General features: G+C 39.2%; 2 protein-coding genes across 2 annotated transcripts in view; one reads left to right on the plus strand and one right to left on the minus strand.

Annotated features, from left to right (window-relative positions):
* Positions 1 to 21187, minus strand: part of LOC138321989 (neural proliferation differentiation and control protein 1-like) — a 93819-nt gene extending 72632 nt beyond the window's left edge. The window contains exon 1 of the mRNA XM_069266053.1: positions 20993 to 21187. Within this exon, the coding sequence (XP_069122154.1) occupies positions 20993 to 21071 (79 nt within the window). The 5' untranslated portion in view covers positions 21072 to 21187. The remainder of the gene's footprint in view (positions 1 to 20992) is intronic.
* Positions 21188 to 21198: 11 nt separating this feature from the next.
* LOC138321984 (uncharacterized) overlaps positions 21199 to 24514 on the plus strand; it is a 91688-nt gene continuing 88372 nt past the window's right edge. Inside the window, exon 1 of the mRNA XM_069266044.1 lies at positions 21199 to 21265. Within this exon, the coding sequence (XP_069122145.1) occupies positions 21236 to 21265 (30 nt within the window). The 5' untranslated portion in view covers positions 21199 to 21235. The remainder of the gene's footprint in view (positions 21266 to 24514) is intronic.

The raw sequence follows: 24514 nt of genomic DNA on the forward strand, positions 1-24514 counted from the left end.
GTATACATGTAGCATCTCTTCTCCAGTCTGTCTCTGGCTATAACAGATCAGTTACCAGGTATCTACAGTGTATACATGTAGCATCTCTTCTCCAGTCTGTCTCTGGCTAACAGATCAGTAACCAGGTAACTACAGTGTATACATGTAGCATCTCTTCTCCAGTCTGTCTCTGGCTATAACAGATCAGTTACCAGGTATCTACAGCGTATACATGTAGCACCTCTTCTATAGTCTGTCTCTGGCTATAACAGATCAGTAACCAGGTATCTACAGGGTATACATGTAGCATCTCTTCTCCAGTCTGTCTCTGGCTATAACAGATCAGTTACCAGGTATCTACAGTGTATACATGTAGCATCTCTTCTCCAGTCTGTCTCTGGCTAACAGATCAGTAACTAGGTATCTACAGCGTATACATGTAGCATCTCTTCTCCAGTCTGTCTCTGGCTATAACAGATCAGTTACCAGGTATCTACAGTGTATACATGTAGCATCTCTTCTCCAGTCTGTCTCTGGCTAACAGATCGGTTACCAGGTATCTACAGTGTATACATGTAGCATCTCTTCTCCAGTCTGTCTCTGGCTATAACAGATCAGTTACCAGGTATCTACAGTGTATACATGTAGCATCTCTTCTCCAGTCTGTCTCTGGCTATAACAGATCAGTAACCAGGTATCTACAGCGTATACATGTAGCATCTCTTCTCCAGTCTGTCTCTGGCTATAACAGATCAGTTACCAGGTATCTACAGTGTATACATGTAGCATCTCTTCTCCAGTCTGTCTCTGGCTATAACAGATCAGTAACCAGGTATCTACAGTGTATACATGTAGCATCTCTTCTCCAGTCTGTCTCTGGCTATAACAGATCAGTTACCAGGTATCTACAGTGTATACATGTAGCATCTCTTCTCCAGTCTGTCTCTGGCTATAACAGATCAGTTACCAGGTATCTACAGTGTATACATGTAGCATCTCTTCTCCAGTCTGTCTCTGGCTATAACAGATCAGTTACCAGGTATCTACAGTGTATACATGTAGCATCTCTTCTCCAGTCCGTCTCTGGCTAACAGATCAGTAACCAGGTATCTACAGCGTATACATGTAGCATCTCTTCTCCAGTCTGTCTCTGGCTAACAGATCAGTAACCAGGTATCTACAGCGTATACATGTAGCATCTCTTCTCCAGTCTGTCTCTGGCTATAACAGATCAGTTACCAGGTATCTACAGGGTTTACATGTAGCATCTGTTCTCCAGTCTGTCTCTGGCTAACAGATCAGTAACCAGGTATCTACAGTGTATACATGTAGCATCTCTTCTCCAGTCTGTCTCTGGCTATAACAGATCAGTTACCAGGTATCTACAGCGTATACATGTAGCATCTGTTCTCCAGTCTGTCTCTGGCTAACAGATCAGTTACCAGGTATCTACAGTGTATACATGTAGCATCTGTTCTCCAGTCTGTCTCTGGCTATAACAGATCAGTTACCAGGTATCTACAGTAGACACTAATATAAAACTCTTTGCTGATGACACTTCCCTTTATATCATAATTGATAACAACCCTGCACAAGCTGCACAAATTCTTAATGTTGACTTAACTAATATTTCACATTGGGCTACTACCTGGGATATCAATTTCAATCCAAACAAGACTAAATCAGTATTATTCTCAAGAAAACAGGACACTCATCACCCTCCATTATATTTCCAAGATAAACAAGTCACAGACACAACATCTCACCAACACCTAGGACTTACACTTCAGGATGATGCCACTTGGAAAGAACACATACAAAATATATACAAAAAAGCATATAATAGATTGAGTATTCTACGATCTTTGTTAAAAATAAAATACATAGAAAATCTTTAATCAAAATATACACAGGTTTCATTCGACCAATATTAGAATATGCAGACATCATATGGGATAATTGCTCACAGCAAGCAAAGGATTTACTAGAATCAGTACAATTAGAAGCTGCTAGAATAATTACAGGTTTAAGATCAGGGACATCACACCAAAAACTATATAATGAATTACGATGGGAAACATTATCTGAAAGAAGAAATAAACACAAACACATTATGATATACAAGATACTACATGGACACTCACCACAATATCTTCAAGACATTCTAATACCTTTTACTAATAATGAAAATCCCTATGCACTAAGACAGCAAAGAATTTTTAACTCACCACTATGTAGAACAAATAATTACTTTGACAGTTTTATCCCTTTTATGTGTCGCACAGTTAACATATCTAATCCTGATCTAATTGATATACCCTCTATTGAAGCGTTCAAAATATATTTAAATAAAGATATTCTATCTGACCGTGAATCTACACAAATTTTCAAAACAGAAGGTGACAGGAGAGCCAATATTGTCCTCTGTCAACTAAGGAACTCCTGTAGTAATCTAAACTTTGACTTATATCATGATCATCTTATTGACAGTCCAATTTGTAACTGCTCTACTGAACATGAAACAGTCTCACATTACTTTCTGGAATGTCCTTTATTTAACAATTCAAGAATACTCCTCTTTAATTCTCTTAATTCCTATGGAAGACATAATCATATTAATGTAAATGTATTTCTCCAAGGCTGCCCTGACTGTGATGGACATACAAATAGACAAATATTAAATCAGGTACATAACTTTATTGGTAAATCCCATCGATTTAACTTGTATGTGTTATAGATTGAAGATATAGTCTTATTAGTATAAATGTATGCCATGACTATGACGGAATATTGAGAAAATCATGGAGATTAGCCGAATCATATAAAACACTATATCCTGCTTAGGCATGACTTCAAGATTGTACAAATTGTTTTTTTATCATGTACCTATCTAATAACACTATCACGATCTGTAAATAATGTTATAATCTAAATATATCTCAAATAACAGAGTTGGTAGCAGTGACCTGTGCAACTTTGCACATGGACTTTCAGGTCTAGACTACCAATCTCCAGATTATAAATATAAATCAAACTATAATATATTATAAATTAAGTACATGTGTAAATTATACCTTACTTTGTGTATATGTGTGAAAGAAGTATGAGAGAGTTTATAAGAGTTATTCCCCTTTATTTACAAACCCCTTATATGTCTGTTATAAAAATTCATTTCAATTTAATTTATATATATATATATATTGTGTCCATAAACATCGGTACACCTTAGGAGAGAATGTGTATAGGCTAAGCCTGTTGTTCAATCCTATTGACAATACAACACCAATATGTCAATAAAATTTGATGAAATGAAATCTACAGCGTATACATGTAGCATCTCTTCTCCAGTCTGTCTCTGGCTATAACAGATCAGTTACCAGGTATCTACAGCATATACATGTAGCACCTCTTCTCTAGTCTGTCTCTGGCTATAACAGATCAGTAACCAGGTATCTACAGGGTATACATGTAGCATCTCTTCTCCAGTCTGTCTCTGGCTATAACAGATCAGTAACCAGGTATCTACAGCGTATACATGTAGCATCTCTTCTCCAGTCTGTCTCTGGCTAACAGATCAGTAACCAGGTATCTACAGCGTATACATGTAGCATCTCTTCTCCAGTCTGTCTCTGGCTAACAGATCAGTAACCAGGTATCTACAGCGTATACATGTAGCACCTCTTCTCTAGTCTGTCTCTGGCTATAATAGATCAGTAACCAGGTATCTACAGGGTATACATGTAGCATCTCTTCTCCAGTCTGTCTCTGGCTATAACAGATCAGTTACCAGGTATCTACAGTGTATACATGTAGCATCTCTTCTCCAGTCCGTCTCTGGCTAACAGATCAGTAACCAGGTATCTACAGCGTATACATGTAGCATCTCTTCTCCAGTCTGTCTCTGGCTAACAGATCAGTAACCAGGTATCTACAGCGTATACATGTAGCATCTCTTCTCCAGTCTGTCTCTGGCTATAACAGATCAGTTACCAGGTATCTACAGCGTTTACATGTAGCATCTGTTCTCCAGTCTGTCTCTGGCTAACAGATCAGTAACCAGGTATCTACAGTGTATACATGTAGCATCTCTTCTCCAGTCTGTCTCTGGCTATAACAGATCAGTTACCAGGTATCTACAGCGTATACATGTAGCATCTGTTCTCCAGTCTGTCTCTGGCTAACAGATCAGTTACCAGGTATCTACAGTGTATACATGTAGCATCTGTTCTCCAGTCTGTCTCTGGCTATAACAGATCAGTTACCAGGTATCTACAGCGTATACATGTAGCATCTCTTCTCCAGTCTGTCTCTGGCTATAACAGATCAGTTACCAGGTATCTACAGCGTATACATGTAGCACCTCTTCTCTAGTCTGTCTCTGGCTATAACAGATCAGTAACCAGGTATCTACAGGGTATACATGTAGCATCTCTTCTCCAGTCTGTCTCTGGCTATAACAGATCAGTAACCAGGTATCTACAGCGTATACATGTAGCATCTCTTCTCCAGTCTGTCTCTGGCTAACAGATCAGTAACCAGGTATCTACAGTGTATACATGTAGCATCTCTTCTCCAGTCTGTCTCTGGCTAACAGATCAGTAACCAGGTATCTACAGCGTATACATGTAGCACCTCTTCTCTAGTCTGTCTCTGGCTATAATAGATCAGTAACCAGGTATCTACAGGGTATACATGTAGCATCTCTTCTCCAGTCTGTCTCTGGCTATAACAGATCAGTTACCAGGTATCTACAGTGTATACATGTAGCACCTCTTCTCCAGTCTGTCTCTGGCTAACAGATCAGTAACCAGGTATCTACAGTGTATACATGTAGCATCTCTTCTCCAGTCTGTCTCTGGCTAACAGATCAGTAACCAGGTATCTACAGTGTATACATGTAGCACCTCTTCTCCAGTCTGTCTCTGGCTATAACAGATCAGTAACCAGGTCAACCACCGCCCATTATTGATTTCTACTGTTAATAGGAGGCAACACTTTGTGTATCCTGTACATTCAATACTTATTATATAATAATAAAGATTTAAATAACAACAGGGTTACATAATTTACACATGCTCCATTATCATTATACCCCCATAACCTCAACAAAATACAAATCTATTCCTTAAATATACAGAATTTGGTAAAAATTGAATAAAAGATGTTAAAGTTATTAACTCAAAGAAACCAAGAAATTATCTGTTTTAACGATTTTAAAGTCACGTAACTCGATCTTGCAAATATTAATGGAATTTGACCAGTATCAAAGTAATCTGAAATCTCATTGATATAAAGCAATTATATTTTTACATGTATACTAAATTTGGTTGAAATCAGATAATAAATACTAACAACAATGACGCCGACATAGTGATACCTATATTTGTCGCCCTTGCGTTGCAGGCGAAACAAAAAAGAAACATGATATATATGTAATATATTCAATATCATCAGCTGATAACATATTATATGTACCGTATTCGACACAATAAGCGCCCAGGGTGTTTAAAAAATTGAAAAAATGAAAATGTGCTTATAAGACGAAATTATTGCAAATCTAGACAGTTTTGTGTAGTTTTGGTCTTTATTTATGGCTGGACAATTGAAATTGAGGCCTCAAAAAGGGGGAGGGCGCTTATAGGGACATGGGCGCTTATTGGGTCGAATACGGTATATCGAAACAATGGCGTTGTTGAGAAAAGGATGAAATCCGGAAAGATTGTTTTGTGTATTACATAATCAGTTTATGAATGAAAACAATGCATGTCACTCGGCGGTCACACTTAATAACGACAACAAACGACAAGAAACGACAACAAACGACAACACGTTAAATACAAGGAAAAGTTAGTGACAACACAAGATATGTTATTCAGTACATTAAAATGGATGTTTCTACCAAGTTTTATGAAGATTGGTGCAAAAATGAAGGAATTAGAGCAATTTTAATATCTGAAATCGGCCGCTGGTCAACGATAGATCGAGTGACAAGAGGTTTGCTGTGACGGTATACGGACAACACATTGTAACATCGAAAATGTTTTAAAAACCTAACGACAACAGAATATATGTTATTTGTCATACTATAATGCATCTATGTACAAAATTTCATTAAGATTGGAATAAAAATGAAGACTTTATACCTGTTTTAATGTTACGAGATCAGCGACTGGTCAGGTTTACTACCGACAACAGATCAACGACTCACACACGCCTGTACACACGTGTGTACGAGTGCATAGGGTCTGGATACTGTTTGTCTAAGCCATTGTTGTGTAACCATTATAGTTGGTGTAGAACTCTCGGCTATACTCAATACACGAGTATGTTTCCAGACCCTACGAACGTGGACATGGTTCTACTCATGGTCCTTTATATGTTGGTGTAGCTAATCTATTTAGTTTTTTTGTGTGTGTGTATTTTTAGATGCGTAAATATTTTTATATATTTAATTCACTACTTTATTGACGCAGTAACTTTGACTTTATTTAATACGTTTTATTTGAAAGATTAAGTTGTAATATCTTGAATTGAAGATTTCGCTTGCGTATCGTAAGTTTTAATTTCGGGAAGCTTACAAATATTACGTTCATTTAACACTTTTTATAACTGAACTTATATATTTTATTTATTGAATGATTTTTACTGACACATACAACGTGTAATTCATTTGAAAAGTATTAGAAGGTAAACTTTTAACTGTTACAACACCTTGAATCCTGTCCTGCGGGCACACAAGATTTCGCAAACATATCGTAAAATGTCCAACTGTTTATTTCGCAAACGTATCGTTTAAAGTCTAACTGTTTAAGAGAAACACAATCCTTAATTAAATATCTTGAATCCCGTCCTGAGGGCACACAAGATTTCGCTAGGACATTTTTTTCTGTTTAGACGGACCGTGCGATTTTGTTCGATTTCCACGCACACGTTTTCGCGTACCCGGTTTTTTCGAGATGGCTGCAGTTTTTGGAATAGTTAGCATTCCATTAGTGGAAGATATAAGTTCCTTTTTCTGCTTCACAAGTTTCAAAAACATGTGCACTTTCCGTTGTCTTTCTACAACGGGCAGTTCTCTCCAAAATACTGAACTTATTTTTAAATGTTGCGCATGCGGAGTTAATTCGTATCTTAATGAGGTAAAAACGGTATAAAGCTAGTATATTAATAATCCGAAATAAAAGGCCAAAATAAATTCAAAGTAAAATCAAAATCATGTCTATGGAATATATATTCAGCCACTATAGGGCCTTCTTCAGTCCGAAATAACACTAACACGAAAGTGATCTGCGCACGTGGTTGTACTGCGTGTTTTGTATGTGCTCTAATCGTTTTATCAAATCTGGAACTTTCGAAATTTTCCAGTCACCAACAAGCTTTATGATGTGATTCATTGATTCGCAGTTGTTGTTTTTCCAGCCTTTGGGTATATGGGGGCATCGTACTCGGGCCTCAACCACCCTGCGCCGGATAGTTGGTAAAGTTTTTTCAGACCAATATGTACCCATACGTTCACCGTACATATCGTCGATTTTGCTTGATACTGAATCAAATTCTTTGATAGTATCTGAATTGATAAGTCCATCCTCCCCAAAGATAGACAACATTATCGGCGCTTTTTCTTTGTCCTTCATTCATGCTCTCGAAAATATACGCAAATATTTTATACAAAAATGTACAATAAAAAAAAAATAAACATATAATAGTGTATTTCTTAAGATAACATATGGGAAGTATATATAAACACCATATGTTTACATAACAATAAATACAATCGCGAACTGTAATCACACTGATAATATACACACGTGTGTGCTCTTTAGTATTAGGCCTATGTATACTGTGTGCAAGCCGTCGGTCTACTGAGATTTTCAATGATCATTACTCACTCAAATCTTCATCAATAGTCATTACACTTGACATGAATTACTTTCTTTAGATATAGGTTACATATATTATTATTTGCGGTAACATTACTGTGTAATTTCGTAAAATAGTTTGTGTTATCAGTCGGATCTAGATCTGTACATGTAAGCTTGGCTTCCACACATGTATACACTCTGCGTCTCTTCATATTTTAAATCGTCATTACTCCGGTATTTCTACTCCAATCTTAATGAAATTTTGTACAGAGATGCATTATGGTATGACAAACAACATATCTTATGTTGTCGCTAGGTTTTTAAAAAATATTTTTAATGCTATGATGTGTTGTCGGTAATACTGGACATACACACTCACGATATAAACCTGACTAGTCGTCGATCTCGTAACATTAAAACAGGTATAAAGTCTTCATTTTTATTCCAATCTGAATGAAATTTTGTACAAGTTTCACAAGTAAAAATGTTAGGAATTAGTTGTATTTAGAAAGTTTAGAAGTAATTAAGTAGATCAGTACAAAACTAGGAATAATCTAGTTTGAGATTCTTTTGATGTAGTAGGAAGTCTTATGGACACTTTTATTGTGGGCTTGGACACTTTTATTGTAGGCTTATCTAACAGAGTTAGCATTTTATTGTTAGTCATTTATCTATACTTAAATCCTATAATTGACCAAATGTCACATGTTACTCAATAGAGTTTTTCATTTCAGTAATACGTTATCATAACTTTAGTATGCAAATACGCTACCTACACCCATCTTTGTAGCCCCAACAAACATAAGATTTGAGAATCCCGTCTCCCTACCGTACCTCATCTCGTACTCGACGAGAGTAACATAGAGTGGTCTCCCTTCCTCTTTCCTTTGTGGCGCTACACAGCTCGGACGGCAATTGCATTGTGTCTATTTCGTTTCGCTGTTAGGTCCATTTATTTGACGTTTTAGTCAAATTTTTTCACACATTCAGTTGTGTGTTTACCCATCTGCCCTGTGTTGTTTTCTTTTTGTACTGTCATTCGTTTTTTGTGCCTTTTTCGGCCGTTTTTTTACTGTTCCACGTGCTTGCCGGTGTTCCGTGCGATCCGTCATTACTGGTGACGTCTCGCTGTTTCCGGTTTGTTTACGTTTGTTTTTTGTTCGGTTTTTCGTCGCTGAGGCTTGGTTGCCGTTGTTATTAGGTAAGATTTGTGTCACCTAACACTGTTTTTTACGTGTTTAGCGTGTGTTGCTTATATTTTACGTTTTTGACGTAATTTTCTTACCTTGTTTACGTAATTGTCGTTGTAATGCCTGGTATGTCCCGCTCGGGTCAGCACGGTGGTGGACTCTCAAAGACAATGTTCTACAGGGGGTTCCGTTGTCCAAGCCAGCTCCCACCATGACCTTGTTCACGGACGCGTCCATGACAGGTTGGGGGGCTTACCTCGATGGCCATTGCCGGTCGGGGGAATGGTCTGGGGATCAGCTCTCCGAGCACATCAATGTGCTGGAGATGAGGGCTGTTCTGTTGGCTTTGCAGGCTTTTCGAAAGATTCTGCATTCCAAGGTGGTTTGTGTGGCTACAGACAACTCTACAGTTGTCACGTATCTGGAGAGACAGGGGGGGACAAGGTCCCACGTCCTTTGTGCCCTCGCTATCCGTGTTCTTCTTCTCTGTCAGGAAATGCAGTTGACTATTCTAGTCAAGCATCTTCCAGGCAGGTTGAATGTTATGGCGGATACTCTCTCCAGGCGCCGCCAGCCGGTTCTGACAGAATGGCAACTAAATCCCTCGATCTTCGAGGGCATTTGTCAGGTGTGGGACAGGCCTCATATAGACCTTTTCGCCACTTCCCTGAACAATCAGCTGCCAACCTTTGTCTCTCCGGTGCCAGACCAATTGGCTTGGGCTGTGGACGCGCTATCTCTGGATTGGGAGGGGATGCAGGCTTATGCATTCCCTCCATTCAACCTGGTGGGCAGGGTTCTACAGAAGTTTAGGACGCATCATTGCTCCCTCCTTCTGATAGCGCCCCTGTGGCCGAGACAATCATGGTTTCCGGAGCTATTGTCGTTTCTGGTGGATGTTCCTCTGGTTCTTCCACTCAGATCCAATCTCCTGCGTCAGCCTCGGTCACGGACGATGCATTCACGTCCCGAGATCCTCCACCTTCACGCGTGGAAGCTATCTCAGGAGGCCTCGCTCAGGCAGGCTTTTCTTCGGACATGTCAGCCCGCATCGCCCGATCAATTAGGTCTTCCACTTCTGCCGTCTACCAGTCACGCTGGAAGATCTTCTGTGATTGGTGTATCGGCAGGAAGATTGATCCGATCAAGGCTTCTGTCCAGCTGATTGCAGATTTCCTTCTCTATTTATTTAGGGAACGGAATCTCGCCTCTGGTACTATTGCGGGATACCGCACGGCTATTGCCAGTGTACTGTCTTTTCATGATAGGCGAGAGGTAGGTTCTTCCACCTCGTTGTCTGCTTTGATTAGGGGCTTCAGTCTGGACAGGCCTAGGGTACGGCAGTTAGCTCCACAGTGGAACCTAGCTCTTGTGTTAGAGTCACTGAAGGGGGCTCCTTATGAGCCTTTGGGGTCTGTCTCCCTAAAGTTTTTAACTTTTAAGACTGTCTTCCTGCTTGCCCTTGCCTCAGGCCGTAGGAGGAGTGATATCCATGCTTTGTCTGTTCACTCTTCGTGCCTTCGTTGGGCCAGAGATAGCTCTGCCGTTACCCTTCTCACTGATCCTGCCTTTTTGGCAGAGAATCAGGTTCCTGGTTTTTCGCCCGATCCCATTAGGATTCCTTCCTTGACAGTCTCTGTTGAGTCTGAGGAGAATGATCAGTTGCTGTGCCCCTGTCGAGCACTTAGGTTTTACCTTGATAAAACTAGGGGGGGGGGGGGGGGGCGGGGGGGGGCGAGGTACTCGATCTCGTCTATTCTTGCCCATTAAACAGGGTCAGCAGGATATCTCCTCCCAATCCATTTCCAGATGGATATGTCAGGTGATCAAGATTGCTTATGAGCTATCTATTGATCTATCTTGGGCGAAATGTAAGGTGAGGGCTCATGAGGTTAGAGCCCTTGCAGCTTCTTTGGCTCTCCTAAATGGGTCCTCATTCCAGGACATCATGTCTGCTGCCTTTTGGCGTGGTCAGTCTACTTTCACTGACTTTTACCTCCGGTCCCTGTCCTCTCATTCTGAGGGACTGTTTTCCTTGGGTCCAGTTGTGACGGCTCAGTCTGTGACTGTTCCTCCGCCCTAGACATGGTATTTATTTTTGGTTTTAACTGTATGCGGGCAGGCATCTTGATGGTACTCCTCTTTTCTCTGGGAGGTATTCCATTTTTTATCCCTTTCCTTCGGGGGGTTCCTGGAACCCCTTTTTATTCTCCCTACTGGGGCTTGTCTCCTGGATTTGACGTTTGATTGGGCTGCCTGGCTTCGGACTCTCCACTACGGTAAGACGAATTCGCATACTAAAGTTATGGTAACGTATTACTGAAATGAAATTGAGGTTTTTCAATGTAAAACCAATTTTCATGATGTAATACTTACCATAACTTTATGGAGTCCCACCCTTCTGTTTCCTCCCCTTTCCTCCTCAGCCATTTTGCCCCTGTGGCTCCATAAAGGGTTTTTGAGGAAGGGAGACCACTCTATGTTACTCTCGTCGAGTACGAGATGAGGTACGGTAGGGAGACGGGATTCTCAAATCTTATGTTTGTTGGGGCTACAAAGATGGGTGTAGGTAGCGTATTTGCATACTAAAGATATGGTAAGTATTACATCATGAAAATTGGTTTTACATTGAAAAACCTCAAAATTATGGTATTATTGTCAACACCTGTTGGGTCAGAACTTGTAGGACCAGTTGAGTACCCCCAAGGTAAATAGTATTAATTGTCATTGATGATTGTTTAGCTCCGCCCATATTGAAATTGTCAGGCCATACCCATTTATTGCCTAATTAAAAAATTAGCCAATGAGATATAGGATATTGGACAAGTTTAATTATAATGAAGAATAGGATTAATATAGAAGTTAGAGGGTTGAACAGTAGAGAGTTGGAGAGAACAGAGAGAGTGAAGGACACAATCAGGAGTGGAGAGTCTGAGAACATGGAGCTTTAATAATTGTAATTTAATATTTCGGAACTTTTGGCAGTCACCAATAATAAAGAAAACATGCATATGGAACCAGGAACTTTGTTGTGTTGGTAAATCATGGTTAATTAACCATAACCATGCCATGGACGCTAGTACCATCAACCATCAGGGGAGATAAGCTAATTCCCCCCAAAGCAAAATGTGTTGTCCCCTGATGGTGTAGTACAAGGGAGCTCACCGAAAACCCCAGCAAGCTGCCCAGCAGCAGTATGAACTCAGTGAGACATAGATGCATTATAGTATGACAAATAACATATATTCTGTTGTCATTAGGTTTTTAAAATATTTTAGATGTTACGATGTGTTGTCGGTAGACCGTCACGGCAAACCTCTCGTCACTCGATCTATCGTTGACCAGCGGCCGATTTCAGATATTAAAATCGCTCTAATTCCTTCATTTTTGCACCAATCTTCATAAAACTTGGTAGAAATATTCATTTTAATGTACTGAATAACATATCTTGTGTTGTCACTAACTTTTCCTTGTATTTAACGTGTTGTCGTTTGTTGTCATTATTAAGTGTTACCCTCACTCGGGAACTCTTGCTGAATATTTCATATATAATTCATGGTAATTGTGAAACAATATTAAAGTTAACATAATCAGAAACCTTACAAAATATATACAATTGGTATACTGTAAGAAATAATACATAATTCGTTGGCATTTGAAATTCCAATGATTACTAGGTCATAGCTATATATAGGCAGGTCATCAAGTACAATTTCGGTCATTGTATCGATTTCAGAAATTAGGAATTGATATCATATCGAAAGATGAGAATTATCAATACATCAATATCGTTTATAACAATGACAGCTCTACAACTCGGTGACCAAGAATGAGTCGACTATATAGTAAGCAATCACGCAGGAGATCTATAACTAGGCATCATGTTATATATGATTATTACAATTATAGCTGATAGCTCAGGTATAAAATCTATCATAATGTGCAGCTGGTGGAATTATGATAATATTGCTTATTTTCCCTATGAAATGTGAATGAGTTTTGACTAGGTCATTAGTAAGTAAAAGGTAGATAATTAGCACAACTTTACTTTTACAACAATCCGTTTCTCTTTTTGATAGCTCCAAAAACAGACCAATATTTGTTGTTATTATTTTTATGGATTTTTTGTCACTTCTCATTGGTCAAAAACATGCCATGTAATCACCGATAAAAAACTATATTGCACGATTTTCCGGAAGTAGTTTATAGAAAAAGTATATTGCACCGTTATTTTTAGATAACGTTATCATCTACGTTACCAACACACTTCGTGTTCCTGGCGCTTTGAAACAAACGCTTTGATGACCTGAATTTGAAGCGTAACCGCAAAATGTGACAGACGATGTTGATTGTTTCGGTTTCTAACAAAGATGATGATGACTTCCAGCTGATGACTACAGTTTAAACTTTTAAAGTTTCAATATAAACACGGTATATGAGAGTAGGAAACAATCGAATAACATACATTAAGCGTCTGGAGCCATTGAATAGTGAATACGTTTGATATTTATTTTCAAAATTCCATCCAGGCTACTTACAACATTAGGCCTAGGCTAATCCTACTGTATGTATACGATTTTAATCTTACGGAATGGAGTACTAAGCATAAGATCTTAATATCTAAATGTCAATCTGAATCTTAATATATGTTTGACGTCGAAGTGTATCATTTCAACGGAGAACAAACAATACATTTAATTGTCTGTGTCCTTATATTAAGACATGGAGCTACATGCAGGGCTAGAGAATTATGTTTGTCCGACTTGTCCGTACCAGTGCAAATCTCTGTCGGACAAGTACATCATGATACACACTTGCCCGCCCGGACAAGTGATTTTTAGATGAAACTAAATTCTCAGAAATGCCTAAAAACTTTAAAATGCCTGTCTTGCAGAAATCAATAGTTTTTCATGTCGTTTTTTCAATAAAATATGACTTCAAAAAGATCGATTGAACTGCAATAGTACCCAGAGGTACAGTACCGTGCCAAAAGTCTTCGTAATTTTCAACAATAGCGTAACGTTATCTGGTTTTACTGAATTTATCGCTCAGTTTCAATTGACCATAACTCGTTAAATATGTAAGAGTTATCCCCCTTACTACACATTTATCACGTCACATATGTATACGTCATATCAGAATCAATCTAATTAAAATTAGAACTTCTATGTCGCTCTCCGTACCGTCCGCTTCTACGAGCGGACGGTACGGAGAGCAACATAGAAGTTCTAATTTTGATTAGATTGTATCAGAATGATCACGTGAGCGTTTTGTTGTTGTCTGATAGAATTTCGCGGTATTTACAAACACAGGCTTTCCACGCGTATCTGTTATCATGGAGTTGACAAATGCCGAGAAAGATGTAATACAGCAGTTATATCAAGAAGGACATCGACCTAAGGACATTGCAAGTTTATTCAGTAAACCATCTACTATATAGCTACCATATACAGTTTTTTGAGACGTTTTAAGTGCGTAGTTCAATAGAAAATGGAAAAAGATCGGGACGACCTCTCATATTATCTGACCACGACTCGAGAGCACTGTTTCGAACTGTAAGGGGAAACAGGCAGCAGACTTTACAAGATATTACTAATACATTTAATGAATATAGATGTGATATAGTGTCTAAACGAAGTTTGCAGAGATAACTTCACGAGGAAGGATTTCATAGAAGAAAATTTGTATTAGGAAAGAAAATATTAAAAAACGTGTATCGTGGTGCAAAGAAAATAAAACAAGAGGCCCAGAGGGCCTGTATCGCTCACCTGGTTTGTAATGCCAAGTAATGTTCTGAATACAGGTTCATTGTTTCTTTTCTGAAGGAATTTTAATATTAACCTCTAAATCCCCTATTGGGCCCCACCCCTCCCGCCCCCAGGGGGTCAGAGCCAAAATTTATACAAGTTCTGTTCCCCTTCCCCCAAGGATGTTTATGGCCAAATTTGGTCACAATCCAAGCAAAACTCTAGGACAAGAAGTGATTTATAGGATTTACCTCTATTTCCCCTATTGGGCCCCACCCGTCCTGCCCTCGGGGGGCCAGAGTCAAAATTTATACAAGTTCTGTTCCCCTTCCCCCAAAGGATGTTTGTGGCCAAATTTGGTTACAATCCATGCAGAACTCTATGACTAGTAGCAATTTAAAGGATTTACCTCTATTTCCCCTATTGGGCCCCGCCCCTCCTGCCCCTGGGGGATCAGAGCCAAAATTTATACAAGTTCTGTTCCCCTTCCCCCAAGGATGTTTGTGGCCAAATTTGGTTACAATTCATGTAGAGCTCTAGGACAAGTAGAGATTTAAAGGATTTACCTCTATTTCCCCTATTGGGCCCCGCCCCTCCTGCCCCCGGGAAACCAGAGTCAAAATTTACACAAGTTCTGTTCCCCTTCCCCCAAGAATGTTTGTGGCCGAATTTGGTTACAATTCATGTAGAACTCTATTACAAGTAGCGATATAAAGGATTTACCTCTATTTCCCCTATTGGGCCCCGCCCCTCCTGCCCCCGGGGGACCAGAGCCAAAATTTAAACAAGTTCTGTTCCCCTTCCCCAAAGGATGTTTGTGGCCAAATTTGGTTACATTCCATTCAGAGCTCTATGACGAGAAGCGATTTAAAGGATTTACCTTTATTACCCCTATTGGGCCCCGCCCCTCCTGCCCCCGGGGGGTCAGAGCCAAAATTTATACAAGTTCTGTTCCCCTTCCCCCAAGGATGTTTGTGGCCAAATTTAGTTACATTCCATTCAGAACTCTACGACAAGTAGCGATTTAAAGGATTTACCTCTATTTCCCCTATTGGGCCCCGCCCCTCCTGACCCGGGGGATCAGAGCCAAAATTTATACAAGTTCTGTTCCCCTTCCCCCAAGGATGTTTGTGGCCAAATTTAGTTACATTCCATTCAGAACTCTATGACTAGTAGCGATTTAAAGGATTTACCTCTATTTCCCCTATTGGGCCCCGCCCCTCCTGCCCCCGGGGGACCAGAGCCAAATTTTATACAAGTTCTGTTCCCCTTCCCCCAAGGATGTTTGTGGCCAAATTTGGTTACAATTCATGTAGAACTCTATGACTAGTAGCGATTTAAAGGATTTACCTCTATTTCCCCTATTGGGCCCCGCCCCTTCTGCCCCCGGGGGACCAGAGCCAAATTTTATACAAGTTCTGTTCCCCTTCCCCCAAGGATGTTTGTGGCCAAATTTGGTTACATTCCATTCAGAACTCTATGACTAGTAGCGATTTAAAGGATTTACCTCTGTTTCCCCTATTGGGCCCCGCCCCTCCTGCCCCCGGGGGATCAGAGCCAAAATTTATACAAGTTCTGTTCCCCTTCCCCCAAGGATGTTTGTGGCTAATTTTGGTTACAATCCATGCAGAACTCCAGGACAAGTAGCCATTTAAAGGATTTACCTCTATTACCCCTATTGGGCCCCGCCCCTCCTGCCCCTGGGGGACCAGAGCCAAAATTTATACAAGTTCTGTTTCCCCTCCCCCAAGGATGTTTGCGGTCAAATTTGGTTACAATCCATGCAGAACTCTAGGACAAGTAGCGATTTATAGGATTTACCTCTATTTCCCCTATTGGGCTCCGCCCCTCCTGCCCCGGGGGGGACAGAGCCAAAATTTATACAAGTTCTGTTCCCCCAAAGGATGTTTGTGGCCAAATTTGGTTACAATCCATGCAGAACTGTATGACTAGTAGCGATTTAAAGGAAATGTTGACGGACGGACGACGGACGGACGGACGGACGGACGGACGGACGGACGACGGACGGACGGATAACGGACGCCGCGCCATGACATAAGCTCACCGGCCCTTCGGGCCAGGTGAGCTAACAAAACTGTAGATGATTATTGGAGTAAAGTGATATTTTCTGACGAATGTAAGGTGGAAATTGGAAATAATCACCGTGTTTATATTTGGAGAAAAGCTGGAGAGGAATGGCGTCTGCCATGTTTGAACACGCCAGCTGTCACATTCCGAAGTTTGATGATATGGGGATGCATTACTTTTTATGGTGTTGGAACAATTTGTGTTATTAATGGTAATATGAATGCTGAAAAATATATTGAAGTGTTAGCTATAATCTGTGGCAAGTTATAGCACGCCATTTCCCCAAAAACAATTATGTCTTTCAAGATGACAATGCTCCGGTACATCGAGCCAGGATTGTGACAACATTTCTAGAAACTAATAATATTAATACTATGACATGGCCAGCGCAGAGTCCAGACATGAACATAATTGAAAATGTCTGGCATAAACTGAAACTAGAGCTCCAAAAACAATCTCAAAGTTTGACTTCAAATAATTTATTGGAGAATGCCATTTGGTCTGCTTGGGAAAAAATTAGCGTAAACTTCATTCAAAATTTGTACACGTCTATACCTAAGCGTTTACGGAACGTAATATCATCAAAGGGATACATAACCAAATATTGAGGTAAGTGGCTTTCTTAGTTTCTGAAATTTAAAACTTAGAAATTGTGAAGCGGGCTGTTCCGTCCGCGTCGGCCATTTTGAATATTACGAAGACTTTTGGCACACGACTGTATATATGTTACTGGTACATAAGGTAAAAGCCAGATGTGTTCTGATCAAGAAAATCTGGATCGCTGTTGCGTTTGTATTTAAGGGTTGCTCTATTGTAAGCACTGAAATGACATTTACTGTTTATATTGGAGAATGGATTTAACAAAATATGGCTTCAGCGTCAAAGGAAAAAGAAAAAATACATGATGTATCTGACGAGAAAGGATCATTATGATTTACTTTTGTAACTTAAGTTATAAGTCACAAGTGAAGTACACATAATCAATGAACAAATCATAATAATAAAGGCAACTGACACAATTTATTTCAATAGTAATATGCATGACAGTGCAAACATTTAATTTTATCTCTGCGAGAACTGGTCGCTTGCCAGTAGTGTTTAAAGTTTGGACAAGTGGATTTGGCTGTCGGACAAGTGGATTTTTATATTACTTGCCCGAATGGACAAGTGTGAAAAAATGATATTGTAGAGCCCTGTACATGTATAATGGAGTACATGTACATGTATGCAATTTACAAGCACGCATGCACCGGGTGCATGTAATAAAAGCTTGAAGTGCATCAATTGATACTGTTTTCATATGTTGTTTTTGAATTATACTTGTTACAAAATCATACTCATAGGATTGTAACTGTGATCACGAAGCAGAATTTACAATGCCATGCTCATTTAGTTTCACACTCATTTCAATATGTAAAAAATCCAGAAAAATAATAAAACAATTATAGCATTTTGATTTCGGTCAATACATGGTTATATCGACCACAGAAAAAATTTCGACCTCGGACTACGCCTCGGTCAATATTTATTTCTTTGATCGATATAACCATGTATCGACCTCATCAAAATGCTATATTTGTATAATATATGACTGACCTATAGGATATATGTAACCATGGTCACTATATATTATACAATCAATTCCTGTGTGACACCACCATCTGTCAGTCAATAATGGTACAGGTGTTTAGGGAGTTATCACTATCTGTACAGTTTATATGTGTGTAAATGGCTGACCTACCACAACCACTACTATATATAATGAGGTATGACGTAGTAGTACTGGGGAAATTTAATTCTTCTGTTATATTCTGATGGGTTATAAAAAGTATCTTGACAGACAAATTCCACCACAATATAAATTGATCAACACAATTCTCAAAATTTCAGTTTTATTGGAAGTATAATAAAGATGCTCCACCGCCGACAGAACATAAATGATATTAATTATTTGAACAATAATTGGTGTTTAATCGTGTATATATATGCCTAATTAACACAAAAAATAATATAAAATAATTTATTTCGCCTTTGGTGTGTGCGCAATCAATACTTCATTCCATATAGGATATAGTGTCAAGGAATTTTTTCGGGATGCAATTAATTATTTTTCATATTTTTGACTTGAAGTAAAATTAGAAGCTCAAACTTTTCAACGGTGGTAATGGTGTAAAGTAAGTAACTTTTGTAACTGAAGAAAAATACTAAATCGTCTGCTCCTGTTTTTTATAGTGAAAAAATACCATTTGTCAGCGGTGGAGCATCTTTAAGTGTCTTTTGATCTTTTGAATTCTTGCAATTGACTATATATTTAATCATTGACTACATCATACTTAATTGCAAATGTATAGAAACTTTAATAGTATTGCTTGAATTAATTATGATGCACTGAAAGCAGATCCAAATTATTAGAAAAAATCCAGACATCATACTTTTGAACTTGCAGATCAAATTTGTTGAACTTAAATGATTACACAAATAAAAAAAATATAGTTTTTCTCACATGTGTACCTGTGAACATCATAACCTCCATCTGAGCTTTTTCACAGTTGTGACTTAGAGAATTATGACAAAACAAATTTATCACGTTTTTCACAGCTGGGGTGTCATGATTTAAAATACAAGTACAGAAAGCTAAAAGGCCAATCATGCATGCTATATGTATTAGTATTTAGTTGTTAACTTGAGGTTAAACCTATGTTTGAAGCCAATGGGTTTTAGGAAACATTCGCACACTTGTTTAACTTTCTTGTTTTTGGTGAAAACAATCATTTTCAAACATTTCATACCAGACATGGCAAACAACATCATAAACAAAGATTAAGTGCAGTTCCAATCTTGAAATGACATCTAAACCCTATCATATTTCAAAATGAAAAAGTGACATCTTGCGGCCATTTTCTTGACAAAAAATGTTCGCTCCCCTTAGGAAGCAATGTAAACAAGGTCAAGAAAGTCATAATGACTATGAGTCCCCAGAAAATACATGTTTTCAGCTATACTTGATGTATTTTCATATGGTTTTCGTTATATTCTGAAAAAGGGATAATTTCTCCACATATTTGTATGTCAGTCAGTTTAAATTAAATAAATTAAAAATGGAACACCAATTCCACACAGAACTTTTAGATTTTTTGTATTGAACCAATTCAACATCGTCAAACGTGTTTCGTATTTATTAGGTATATTACGTGGTACGTGAATTATTCCCATTGTACAGTTACAGAAGCGTTGGCGAGAAATGGTACTTGGCGAGAACCTTTTTAGTTTACTGACATCATGATCACTGCACCAGTCGACAAAACAGAGACACAAATCTTTACTGTTAATGTATAAATATATAGATTTGAATTTGTTTGGTGTTGTAACCTCATCTTATGCCTTCATTATCTGAATTTATTGGGTTTTTTTTTATTATAGTTAAAAACTTCTAATTTTTGTTTCGGAAAGGTAGTGGTCCTTTATAAATACCATAAAGTTGATTATCTAGCTTTTCCGAAGGATAGATGAGGATAATAAGACACTCCTCAGTGGCGTAGGAAGATGAAACGTAATATTGAGGGGGGCAAAGGTCCTCAATATTTTGTAACCCCCCCGCAAATACAGGAGGAGATTAATTCAACACACAACCATATGTACTTTTTTCGTATATCATTAATATAATCCTTGTACACATTTCTAGAAAGTGGGGTCGCTAAAAGGAAATTAACGATGGCCAAATTAGCGTGTGAGCGCCAAAGGCACGAGATTTTGGGGTCTGGGGGTTGACCCCGGGAAAAATATTACGATTTAGAATGGCTGAGATGAGTTTTACAACGTATTTTTGATGATTTTGCGAGCGCCCGAAAGCGCAAGCCTACATTAGTAATGTAAAGAGACAGTGACAAATCCTTGCTCACTTTCTCACTAATAAATCATTGCCTTTACATTCACTGTGACATTTTTCTTAAAAAATGAATAAATGTCATAATAACTATGCCAGATTCTGTGTATAGAAATATCGGTCAAACTTTCTTATAAATGCTTGCTAATAAAAATGCTGTACGTTGCCTTCTTAGCTTTTTGGGAGGCTAATATTGGTATTCATAAGCTCATCTGTTGTCAGTGACAAGTGTTGCAGACTTACCTTCAGTTTGTGTATTTCCCTCAGAAAAGTGACCGGAGAGGGTAATTAGTAACCCTATAGTGATGAAATAAACAGACATATTGTCTGATATCACAATTTAAAATCCCAGTAATAAGCCTACATGGTTTTTAGTGTTTGTTGACGAGAAATGTAAGCCCCCTTCTTGTCAGTTCGTCCACTCGATCACGTTACTTCTCGTCACCAACGAGAGTTTGACGTCATTCACGTAAACATGACCTAAAAATGGCTTCCACTGGAGGAGTCATCTTTGAGGTAAGGGTACAATTTTATATTTAGGCCTATACATCGCTTGTGAACTTACCAGTGTATTGTTTTGACCAATTTCATCGTTACAAAATTTGATAACTAATATATACCATCATGCCAGGGGTTTTGTAAGCTCAATTTAGCTGGTAGAAAACAACTTTTACTAACTTCTATTTGATGTGGTTGAGCAATAATGTTGTCAATAGGCCTAACCAACTGATCATGACTAGGCCTAGGGTGAAGGGTGTGATATTATTATATTGAGTAGGCTTACTGTTGCCATTGAATCTATAATCCGTACAAAAATATTATCATGTATTATTACTAATTAATTATATAACTTCTAACACACTTTATACGGAACTGCAGAACTAAATCTACGTACATAAGGAAACCATCATCACGGAAAATATTTAATTGAATTTAAGGCAAAACCTTTGAAGAGCGCAGCTACATGTAAAAGGCTACTGGATTTAATAAAACGAAATGTAGACACATATGAGAAGTTCTGAGGTTATAATCCGATTCTGAGGTTACATATGTACCTGCCACAACCAGGACGGGAGTTCCGTGATGTCAACAAACAAAATGATAGAGACCAAACAACGGTCCGTGCGACCAGGTCTACAAGCAAGTCTGAAAACAAACCTCCCGGAAACCCGTTCCTTCTACCGTGGGATAGAGACTGTTGCAAACTTTGCTCAGTGTAATAAACGATGATTGCCTCTGTGGGTTCATGTGTTGTTTATTTCAAACATAGTAACGTACAGCAGCCCACCAAGATGGCTGGGCGGAAAGCATGGTCATCAAGGGAGATAACTCTAATGTACAACTCAATGAAACTATCGGTGCGTTCGTTTTACAATACTTATTACAATTCTCCCCCTTGGTTAAGATCTCATACAATATCACAATAATCTGTTATATGAGTTATATGAACTGATTATTCTTTACCATGTCCAATTCAATCAAATTAAATCTTACTTTCAACCAAGTCGCATGTATTCAATGTTTGTAATTTTCACTATTCACTTTTCAGCACCATAGTTAGAAGTATTAATGATGACTAGATTTCTCACTGACTAGAACATTATCATTATAATGATGGTCCACATGAATAGTTCATAAAGTAAACACTCAATTCAACTGGATAACTCAACTATTGAACTAAACTAAACTACTAGATATCAAGGTAGACTGCCTTGAAATCTGAAGATTGCTAGGGATTATTCTGCCCTTTAACACAACAATCTTCTAACTACATATACTGCTAGCTAGCCTATTTACAAACAAAGTCTTTGAACCGGTTAGGCAACTTGCGTTCCCTGGTTGGACGGTTTAATATGGGACTGTCTATCCGCTCGGACACTTTCTCTGGAGTAGGTGGAGTCTGACTCTGTTTGACCGGTGTCGCAGGTGTTACGATACTCGGTGTGACCTCAGGTTCATTCGAAACCATGGGTGGTTCGAACTCATGATCCACTTCTGGAGTCTTGGCTGAGCTTGTGTTCCACTCTCCGTAGTCTGTTCGTTTTCGCACATGATCGATGTGACGTCTGATCGTGTGTCCTTCATTTATGGTCACTGTATAAGAAACTGGACCTGTTTTAGCCTCAATCTTCCCTGGTAACCACTTCGGACCTTTTGCGAAATTCTTAACATAAACTTTGTCCCCAGGTTGCAGTGTAGATGTTCGATCTTTCGACGACTTGTCGTGATACATCTTTTGTTTACTCTGCCGTTCTGTAACCTTTAGTTTTAAGTCTGGCCGTACTAAATCGAGTTTGGTTCGAATCCGACGTCCCATCAGTAACTCACAGGGAGCCACTCCAGTGGTTGTTTGTGGTGTTACTCTGTAAGTCAACAGAAATCGAGCTAACTTCTGTTCTACATTCCCCTCGGACTGTTTGCGAATGCCATCCTTGATTGTTTGCACGGCTCGCTCAGCAAGTCCATTTGATGCTGGATGATAAGGAGCACTCCTGACATGCTGAATACCATTTTGCTTCATGAAGTGTTTGAACTCATCACTAGTGAAGCTAGGGCCATTATCTGATACGATCATCTCAGGTAGTCCATGTGTGCTGAATGTCACCCTGAGTTTCTCTATTGTCGCTGATGACGTAGAGCTGTTCATAACATGAGCCTCAATCCATTTCGAGTGAGCGTCTATGATCACCAAGATCATCTTGTTCATGAATGGTCCCGCATAGTCTATATGTAGTCTGGACCATGGACGACTAGGCCATTCCCAGGGATGTAATGGTACCTCAGGCGGGGGTTTCCTGTGTAATTGACACAACTCCCTACTGTCTCTTCCAGATCTGAATCTAGTCCTGGCCACCACACATATCCTCGGGCGAGACTTTTTATCCTGTTCTCTCCAGGATGACCCTCATGCAGACTCTGGAGCATGGTTGGTTGACCCTTCAGGGGTATGATTACTCTACTCCCCCTGAGTATACATCCGTCTTGAATACTGAGCTCTGACCTGACCTTAAAATAGGGTGTGATTAACTGGTCTGGACTCTTAGCTGGCCAACCTGATTGCACCAAGTTTCGCACTCTGGACAAGACTGGGTCTTGATCTGTCCACTGCCTAATCTGGGTTGCGTTAATGGGCAAGTCCTCGATCTGTTCCATAGCAAGGATTACCTCCCCTGGTACTGGAGGTTCTTTGGATAGTTCTAACATAGGTAAGCGACTCAATCCATCCGCATAATTCCTTTGTCCTTCACGATAGACAAGGGTATACTCGTAAGCTGCCAGCGTTAATGCCCAACGTTGGATACGTGCTGCAGAAAGTTCTGGCACTCTCTTATCCTCCTTCAGTAGACCTAACAGCGGTTTGTGGTCTGTATAAAGAGTGAAAGGTTGTCCGTACAGGTATTGATGAAATTTCTTCACTCCAAACACCAATGCTAGACCTTCCTTTTCCAAGTGTGAGTAGTTCCTCTCAGCTGGTGAAAGAGTACGAGAGGCATAACCGACAGGTTGTTCCGAACCATCTTCCATCTTCAACGCTAACACTGCTCCTATTCCATAAGGAGACGCATCACAACAGAGTATGATGGGTTTTTCAGGGTCGTAGTGCACCAGCACTTCTGCTGACATCAACAGCTCCTTAGCCGCTTTAAATGCCTTATCTTGCTGTTTCTCCCACTTCCATTTGCAGTTCTGTGATAATAATTCATGCAGGGGAGACAACACTGTCGACAGGTTAGGGAGGAATCTGTTGTAAAAATTCAGCATTCC

This window comes from Argopecten irradians, chromosome 4, assembly GCF_041381155.1.
Source record: "Argopecten irradians isolate NY chromosome 4, Ai_NY, whole genome shotgun sequence".
NCBI lineage: Eukaryota > Metazoa > Mollusca > Bivalvia > Pectinida > Pectinidae > Argopecten > Argopecten irradians.